This window comes from Oculina patagonica, chromosome 2, assembly GCF_052425735.1.
Source record: "Oculina patagonica isolate OP01 chromosome 2, crgOcupat, whole genome shotgun sequence".
Lineage (NCBI taxonomy): Eukaryota > Metazoa > Cnidaria > Anthozoa > Scleractinia > Oculinidae > Oculina > Oculina patagonica.
In genome coordinates, this window is record NC_135759.1 from 9,847,204 (window position 1) to 9,856,418 (window position 9,215).

The following is a 9,215-nucleotide window of genomic DNA, read 5'->3' on the forward strand; positions in this document are numbered from 1 at the left end:
TTATAAGTGAGGTTTGTAGACAATTTTATTCCAGCGCTAGTAAGTTCTGCTCAGTGATAAAGAAACGCAACTAGGCATGCGCTGTTGTTAGGCAACATTCTGGCGCTAGCAAGTTCTGCTCAGTGATCGCACGTACCTTAATAACTCATTTGACGAATGTCAGCTGTCAGTAATTTTCTATTTTCTCATTAAAATATTTCATTCCGTCACGTTTTTATTCTTTGTAGCTTTAAACTTATCTAAAGAATCAGGAACTAAAATTTATCTGATAATTTAGGTATTTTGAATGAAGAAAACTCTGTCTTCCCTGAAGAAACGCCATTTGGCATATGCTGTTTCTAGGCAACATTTGGCGCTAGAAAGCTCTGCTAAATGATCGCGTTTACCTTTATGGCTAATTTGTCAACTGTTAGCCTTCAGCTGTCATTTTTCAGTCTGTGAAATTTGTAAACTTGCAAAGTCTACGACATTTGGCATATGCTGTTTCTAGGCAACATTTGGGCGCTAGAAAGCTCTGCTCAATGATCGCGTTTACCTTTTTGGCTCATTTGTCAACTGTTAGCCGTCAGCTGTCATTTTTGTTTTCTAATTGGCTTATTAGAACCTCTTAAAAGAGAAAGCGTCTAAGATCGTATCCCATTCTCAACAGAGAACCAACTACTAACGGAGATCTGACTTGACGCAGAAGAGGTTTATCAAAGAAGAAAAAGTGCAGTGCAGTAAGTTACGTCTTTTATCATGTGTTTAAGACTCTTTCCTCCGCAGATGCCTCGTAAGGGCTAGGAAATAGGGAGAAGTTAAACGTGAGCGCGCGGGGCCTTGGGATATAACGGCTGTCTGATGTAGTACCTCTCGAAGTATAAACCAATGCCAAACATGAGGAAGTGGACGTTTTCCTTTCAACCAATTTTTACGAAAGTATAAATTACCAAAAATTATGAGTCGACAACAGCTTATGTATCACAATACCTGAAATGTTTGTTGAAAGTCTTAATTCTTTGTATTTTTTTAGAAGGTGGACAATGTTTTAACAAAAGAGAAACAGGGAAGTAACCTACCCTTTGGCCGTTTTTCGATGATTTTCATAGTATGAATGTTTACTCGTTTTTCACACGTTTGTGGATAAAAACAGAAAGTTTTATTACAGGTATCGAAGAAAGCGGAGCAGGAAACTTCAGACTTGTTTCCTTACAAGATTTTTATTACGAGGTTGCCTATTTACCGAGTTAGGATTTCGAGTTGTATTTCGAGTTAGGATTTCGAGTTAGATTTTCGAGTTGGGTTTTCCAGTTAGGATTTCGAGTTGGATTTTCGAGTTGGATTTTCGAGTTACGATTTCGAGTTGGATTTCGAGTTGGATTTTTGAGCTAGGATTTTCGAGTCAGGATGAAACGAAATCACCGAAACAAGCAACAATTTACAGTTGATTTCAGTTTTCTTTGGCCGCCCACTTTGCGAAGTTCGTTGGGAAATTGTAAACTTCCTTACGAAGTTGTCAATTTCGTTGCGAGTTTGCGAATCAAATTGCGAACAGTCGATACAAAGTTCCCAACTTCGGCTCGATTCACAAGTTTGCTAGCTGAGGAGAAACAAGAAATACTGCATGGCGATCTGAACTCGATAATTTTACAGGAAACAAGGTAACAGTGTACATATCCTAGCGACTCTTGCAGCTCAACTTTGAACAAATATACCAACATCAATAGAAACCTTACATTGTTTTAAACTGGTGCATGTTAAAATCTTCTGTAATTATGTTATTAAAAAGGATTTTGCTACGTTAAACTGTTGGAAACAAATGTCATAGAAATAAAATATAAAAACATATAAAAGGTTAAAAACATTTGATGTTCAGCGAGCCGTGAACATGTTGTCTTGACAAATTTTCCCTGTCGCGTCGCGTCGGCTTCGATTAAAATCAATTTTACATAAGGATGGGTAAACCATCCAATTTCATACGGCTTACAAAGGCAGAAGACTTGAAATTAATGATTATGTCCCACACAAATCGTGAAACATGTATTTTATGCGTAAAATCTATAATTTGACCAAATTTTTGCATGCAAAAAATTTATTTATCGGCAAATCACTTGCATGATCTTTCATGCCCTGTTCATGCGAAACGTTTTTTTACAAGTCTTGTGTCTCGTCAACTAGCAAACTCGAGTCGAAGTTTCGAACTTTATATCGAGCTTCGCAATTTGATTCGCAAACTCGCAACGAAATTGACAACTTTGTAACGAAGTTTACAATTTCCCAACGAACTTCGCAAAGTGGGCGGCCAAAGAAAATTTTATTTTTTGTGTGTACTGCAAGTAAACAACTCGTAAACAAACAAATGTCAAAGGCTTTCACAAGCGAAGGATTAAAAGTCTTTACTTTGAAATGGATGAAAAAAATCACCTTTATAAAGTCTTCAACTGTAGCATCTTCGTTTCCTTATGTATAATAAAAACAGAAAATCGAGGAACCATTGCTTTCCACCGGATCGTGCTCTTATACCATACAGACCCTCTATTTGGGTCGAAGTTTTCCTTTTTTATCTTTGCTAAATACTTAAAAAAATTAGTTGTTAACTAAATTAACTTTCTTCTTTTCTGTTTGCGGGATTTTTTTTAATTTACAAAGTGCTTCAAGCTATTTAAGGTTTGATTCTTGTTTTTGATCCGTGCGACTGAAAAATGTAACTAAAAAATATCTGTACTAAGGTTAAACAAATTGGAATTTATGGGAATATCCAACTTCCTTCAGGAGGTCTAAACAGATTTTCACAACAAAATTTAAGGGCTGTTATCTCGTATTTAATTTAGAGAGAGCTTGACAATTAGGCAGAGCAAAGCTATCACTGAAACCAGCTTACCAGCTCTCTTGGCGGCATACTCGAAAACCTCTGACAAGTGAATTATCTGCCGTCGTGTCAGCGCAATAATTTGTTAGTTCGCCAGAGCAGGAACGATAAACAATGCTTAAACTTGTTCTCGCTCCTTCTGACTCGTTCAATATTTTTTAAAGTTCAGCTTTCAAGTTATTTCAAATGTTCCTGTTAACCTAATTCATTTGTCATAACTTTTAACGATGTAGAAAACTTAAGAAGAGATAGAGCGAGGAATGTTACAAAGAAATAATTCCGTCTGGTTGCTTTTTTTACTTCTTTCAACTTACAAAGTGAACAATGCGCCACGCTTTTGCTACTAAGAAAAGGCTCCAATTATCAATTTCAGTCAATTAGGCAGTTAAAAAAATATGAACTTCTAAAGTTTAGCAATTTTGGGTAGAGGTTTTCTCTTCACAATGTGGCCAAAACTAGTGCCAGGCCCCACGCTGTGAGAACCTATTATGCCAAATCTGAACAAAAGCCCTTTGTGGTAGAAAAACAACATAAACTTAATGAGTCAATGGGTTTTGTGTATTTGTTGTTATACAAGGCCAATCGTATTCTTTTAAAAACAGGATTTTATATGAAACGGAGCCTACACGTATGACCCCTACACGGACCCTTTAAAGTAAAATCCGAAACAAATAGCTCTCAAAATATCTCGCAACCAAATGCGACATCTTACATGTAGACAACAACAACAACATCCTCTTTTTTTTCCTTATCAATAAAATTAAATTACAGAAATTGTTATATAAATATTACCAAAGATAAGGAGTTCTGGCAACCCGAAATAACCACTAGGTTAAAAATGCCGGGTTGCCAGTTTACAAATTGATTTACAAATTGATTTGACACATGTATTACAAATTGATTAGTTTACAAATTTACAAATTTGTAAACAGTTTACAAATTGATTACAAATTGATTTGACACATGTTAGATACAACAAGAATGTGATATCTTCTTTCCAAGCGGTCTGAAATTAAATGTAGGTGCCGCTAATGTAATTTTATGTTAATTATTTATCCCATTTGGTAAAAGCTAGTCTAGTCTGCAGTGAGCCTTTATAATTTTTCTTACTATTGGCGTTCGTAATTTATATGAAATTTAAACCCGGCATAGGTGCTTATACCGCTAACAACCATTTGAATGTTAATAGGCACACTCTGTATTTAACCAAGACCTTGGCCTATACACCCGGCACAGTCCCACCCAGTTAATAATCATTTTGGTTTGTTACCTTTTTCAGACATGGCCGCTCAACAATGGATTGTGTTTTTCACTTTAATTGTCAGCCTATGTACTTTTAAGGCAGAAGTCACACCTTCTGCTGTGTGTCATGGTAAGTCTTTAAATTTGTCCTTAAAAGGTAGTGAAAAGGAAACAAAATCGACTAAGTTTTAGCTGGGAGATTCAAAGTAGCCACTGAGCACATGGTTCATTTTTAAAATTACGGAAGAAACGTCAAGAAGGGGGGGTGGGGGGGGAGATTTGCATCCACCCCCCCTTGTATGTTCGTGCGTTAATGAATTTTAAAGGCCTCTTTGCAATGGTTACTTTTGTTTTAAATGTTTTATTGTTCAAGAAGTTTATATCTATGAGTGTATGTGATTGCTTTATATACTGTAGTTGTCAGTTACGACATACGAATGATCCCAAGGGATGAGTGAAACATCTACTGAAAGGTTTAACATACAAAACGAAACCTCTGTGGTCCCCTGATCTTTTATGTTAAGGGATCCGACACCCCTAGCAGCTTATTTTAAATTTAAAACCAAAAAAAATTGGAACAGGCAGGATTAAACAAAGGAAAAAGGGACAACAAATACGCGATAAGCGCTGTTTTTTTTTAATTTCAAAATGAGTACTTATTGCTTTAATTGAAATTTAAGATACACCCAGAAGCTGTGCGGAGCTGTACAAATCTGGTAAAAGATGCAGCGGTGTTTATACAATCGACCCTGACGGTTCAGGTGCCTTTAATGTGTTCTGTGACCAAACAACAGCCGGTGGGGGGTGGACAGTGTTCCAGAAGAGACTCAACGGCTCCGTTGATTTTTATCGCGACTGGGCTGACTACCAGAACGGCTTTGGTGACCTGAATGGCGAGTTTTGGTTGGGACTGGATAAAATACATCGCCTGACTAACAGTGACAGTTACAAGCTTCGGGTGGATCTAGCCGACTGGGAAGGAGAAACCAAATATGCCGAGTACGACACGTTTGCAATCTCGGATGAGGCATCTAAGTACGAGCTGAGTCTTGGATCATATTCAGGTACCTCAGATACAGATTATGCATTTTATTCCATTACATTCCTTTACATTACACTGCATTGTAAAACAGTACAGTGCATTAATGTTGCACCATATTTCGTTACACATTACACTGAAGTGGGGAGGGGATGGAAGAAGGTGCAAATCGCGTTTACTTACTTACTTACTGCCCATCATGCCTGTGTGGCACACAGGGCAGCAACATCGCGTTTACCAGCCTAAATTTAACACCAATTCCATTACCATCATCATCATCATCATCTCCATCATCATCATCATCATCATCATCATCATCGTCGTCACCACCACAACAACAAAACCACTACCACCACTACCAAGCTCTGTTAACGTCTGTCCGTCTAGGAAATTTATGAGAAGACAAAAACAGATTGTGTGATTTTCAGTGTATGTAGAGTCCTCGAGTTGTGGATATATGCCAACCGCCACCACATTCCCTTAATAACATGATTTTGTGCCATTTTATTCTATCCTTATTCAAACAGCTTGCAGTTCAAGTGAGTGGAATGTTTGATTCATAAAAATCAGCAAACGAAAAGAAAAGGAAAAAATTGAGAACAAAAAAAATTCCACTGGGCCTAAGACTTAAATTTGACATAAGGCAAACCTCGTCGTCGTAATTCATCTGAGGTGGGAATGTACTCGTCCTTGTCATTATTGTCTGAGTTGAGAATCTGCAAACAGTATTTTTGTATTCTTTTTTCGGCTATACCTTGAATGGTATGGTGAGGTAAATAGGCTAGGAGTATGCGAATCATTCATAAACCTTGCATGTGCATGTGTGGAGCACAGAGTCCTTTGGTGTATTGACGATGACAGTTTACAGAAAGAGCGAGAAAAGAAGCATTCATCACGAAGACTTAAAATCGTTAAGACACTAACTTACAACTCAACAACAAATATTAAATTACACTTCAGGGGAAGGCAACTTCCGATACATTTTCTTGAATGAAATCTGAACGATGTCACATTGACAACTCGCAAAGCAATCATTGGGGCGGTAGTCATCGGGTACTTTAAAGGCGCATGAGTAGACCCTCTCTTCCTGGGCTTGCCAAAAAATTCCGACAACTACAATATGGCGGCCAGCAGGAGAGTTTGATAATGTTCCTTTTAAAATATAGCAGTTGAAGAAATTTTTTAGTTGGGTATTTAAAGCGGGAAAAATGTCTGAAAAATGTCGGAAAGGTTATTGTAATCAACATGCGGTGGTTGCTGTAATATCAAACCATAACGGCAATGGCAGCAAAAAAGTGGCGATCAAAATTTTCACGTGCAGTTTAACTCGTTGTTATGACTTGTGGGGTGTTGTTTTGGTTTGGATCTATCGTTTTCCCTGCTGTAATTTTTGGAAGTATTTTAGTAAATGATTTGAACCCAGGAGTATCAGTAGGTCGTCAGATTCAAGTCACTTGACTCTCAAGATGACTTCCGCTCAGATTGTCGAAACGTCAGACACCAACAACAGTTCTTCTCAGAACTTAGCTCACCCGAACGATCACACTACACGACCTCCATGTGCGTTGCAAATCGTGGTAAATTCATTCTTTTCTGGCGTGGTAAATTCATTTGCTGTACCATGTTTAAAAGTAATATCCTCGACAGCAGTCGCGAAATGTACATTATATTTTCAAAACTCGAAAAGCAGTCGAATGGTGGAAATGAAACAAGTATTCACTGGTAAGCTCCATGTGCGTTGAAAATTGTGGTAAATTCATTCTTTTCTGGCGTGGTAATCTCATTTGCTGTACCACGTTAAAAAGTAATGCAAATTCAACAAATTCTGCGTTTATTGACAACGGAACAATGAAGATTTTTTGAATTTTAACCATGCGTTTACATTTTTAGCGAAGATAGTTCTGTTTCTTTTAAAATCACTGAATGCAATCACGGCATCGCTGTCGTGGTTGCTCCCATTTCGCGGGAAAAGGCGGTCTGCTGCCGCACCATCGAAAAACCGCCAACTAGGAAGTGAATGTATCGTGTTGCAAGTTGTTAGAACATGATTGTTTGGTCCCGGACCCCCTTTCTTACCCCCATCCCCTCCCCTGCTACACGTTGTTATGATGAATGATCGTCAACGACAAATCGCAAAAATTCCAACAACAACAATGTCGCATATTGTTTTCATACCTTTGCATTTATCTCTTCGCATGCTGTTTTGGGTTAAAAAGAGTTTGGTGTAGAAGAACGAGGTCCACCAAATAATTATTGTAAAAGTTCGTATTTTATTTGCTCTTCAGGATCTGCTGGTGACGCTCTTTCCCGTCAGAATGGCCATCCGTTTTCCACCAAAGATCAAGATCATGACAGCTATCACGATAATTGCGCTGTGATGTTTAAAGGAGCCTGGTGGTACAACAACTGCCATGATTCTAACCTCAACGGTTTTTATTTTCAAGGCGGCCAGCACTCATCTTTTGCTGATGGTGTCGAATGGAAACAATGGAAAGGATATTACTACTCCATGAAACGAGCTGACATGAAGATCAGACCAGTTAACTTCTAAAACTGACAGTGTGTTATCGTGTTGCATAGCACTGACATGAGGATTCATTTGCTTGATGTTTCCATATGTAGTCTGTAACTGATTATCGCACCTTACACTGAATAAAATGCTCAGTTTTGTCGTCAGACATGTTGTCCTGAGGTTGTATTTAGATTCCTTAACATTCTCTCGTTCTTTCGATCTTTATGTGCGGAATTTCCGATTTTTAAAATACATTATTCCATGCTTACTGGTAAATTATTCGAGTATCCCAAGTTTTGGCCGCTTCTTTCTGGACTCCCGGCAAAAATTTCCATTTGTTTCGAATTGTCACATCTCGTGAAGAATATGTTGGAAAAAGCTGTGCTTAGAATTTTGGGGCATATCAAGACCTGATGTCTTTGTATCTCCGGTTATCAACTTGACAATGTATTGAATATCTCTCTCCTCCGCAGAGGCCTCTTTCGTGGGGGAAGGCGAAAAAACGCGGGGGGAGGAAGGCGAAAACACGAAAAATGAAAAATAGGGGGAGCGCGGGGGACGACGGGAAGGGCGAAGGAGCGATAATATAAAATGAGACAGGCCTAACATAGCCTCCCACGCAGTCGTTCTTTGGGGTGATCGTGTTTCACTCCTCCCCACGAACGCCTGCTTAACCGAGGCCAACATTCCTTTCCCATTGTTTTACTCGCCAGACAACCTACCAATCACCATCGAGGTATTGTCTGTCGGTGAACAGTCAAAATGATCGTTATAAAATTTCCCGCGAATTCGGTCGTTGAGATACGGCATGCGGGCTTGAATATTTCACTTTAGTTATGCATGTTGCAATGGCTAAAACACCAGAAAAAATCATCGATTGGAATAATTCAAGTGCTTTTTGTGCAACGCTTTAATTAAGTCATCTGCTGGAAGGGTTAGAAGTTTTGGGAAAAGTGCAGTTGATCTTCCTCGCCTGGTCCAATCGACTATCTGTGAGAACATCAACAAAAAACAGTACCCTCAGAAAGAAGTCAGAAGCAAATAAGGTCGAAAGACCGAATTTAAACATTTAACGGCAAATATTCTAATGTCACGAACGTAGGAGTCGTGTAGGCCCGTCACCTTTATTTACGATTGACTGTTGATTTCTGGACGGGCCCCGTTCTACCTCGTGCGAGCAATACAAACGACTGCACTCAACAGACGTCAAGTAGTGGAAAGAAAGAAATATATGCACACAACTCATAGCATCAATCCCGTTGTTTTAGTAGGGGTTTGCAGAACGAACATGTGCTATACTGCAAAAACATCTCCACGCTAAAACAGACCATAGAGTGCTCAAAAAAGCTAGAAATATGCCGTCGAAGAAACACCAAAGAGCTTCAAACACAAATTGTTTCGCTCGCTAAACTGTTTAGTTTTATCCGATTTACAAGCGCTTGTTTTACAAGTCCGCGTTCTACAAGTCCGTGCTTAACAAGCCCTCGTTTTACAAGTCCGCGTTTTACTAGTCCTCGTTTTACAAGTCCGCGTTTTACTAGTCCGCGTTTTACTAGTCCGCCTTTTACAAGTCC

The 9,215-nt window shown here is 38.8% G+C and overlaps 1 protein-coding gene across 1 annotated transcript; it reads left to right on the plus strand.

The window, feature by feature from the left end:
* Nucleotides 1-654: 654 nt before the first annotated feature.
* LOC144642968 (ryncolin-1-like) lies at nucleotides 655-7,805 on the plus strand. The gene is made up of 4 exons (XM_078502090.1): nucleotides 655-719; nucleotides 4,128-4,220; nucleotides 4,771-5,154; nucleotides 7,415-7,805. The coding sequence occupies exons 2-4, from the start codon at nucleotides 4,130-4,132 to the stop codon at nucleotides 7,678-7,680; spliced, it is 741 nt and encodes a 246-aa protein (XP_078358216.1). The 5' UTR covers nucleotides 655-719; nucleotides 4,128-4,129; the 3' UTR covers nucleotides 7,681-7,805.
* The last annotated feature ends 1,410 nt before the right edge of the window (nucleotides 7,806-9,215 follow it).

What these genes read in the sequence shown, in the direction of transcription:
- LOC144642968 (XM_078502090.1), top strand. Translation starts at nt 4,130, where the DNA reads ATGGCCGCTCAACAATGGATTGTGTTTTTCACTTTAATTGTCAGCCTA. An exon ending in ACCTTCTGCTGTGTGTCATG is followed by an intron (nt 4,221 to 4,770) that starts GTAAGTCTTTAA and finishes TTGAAATTTAAG; the next exon opens with ATACACCCAGAAGCTGTGCG. An exon ending in GAGTCTTGGATCATATTCAG is followed by an intron (nt 5,155 to 7,414) that starts GTACCTCAGATA and finishes TTTGCTCTTCAG; the next exon opens with GATCTGCTGGTGACGCTCTT.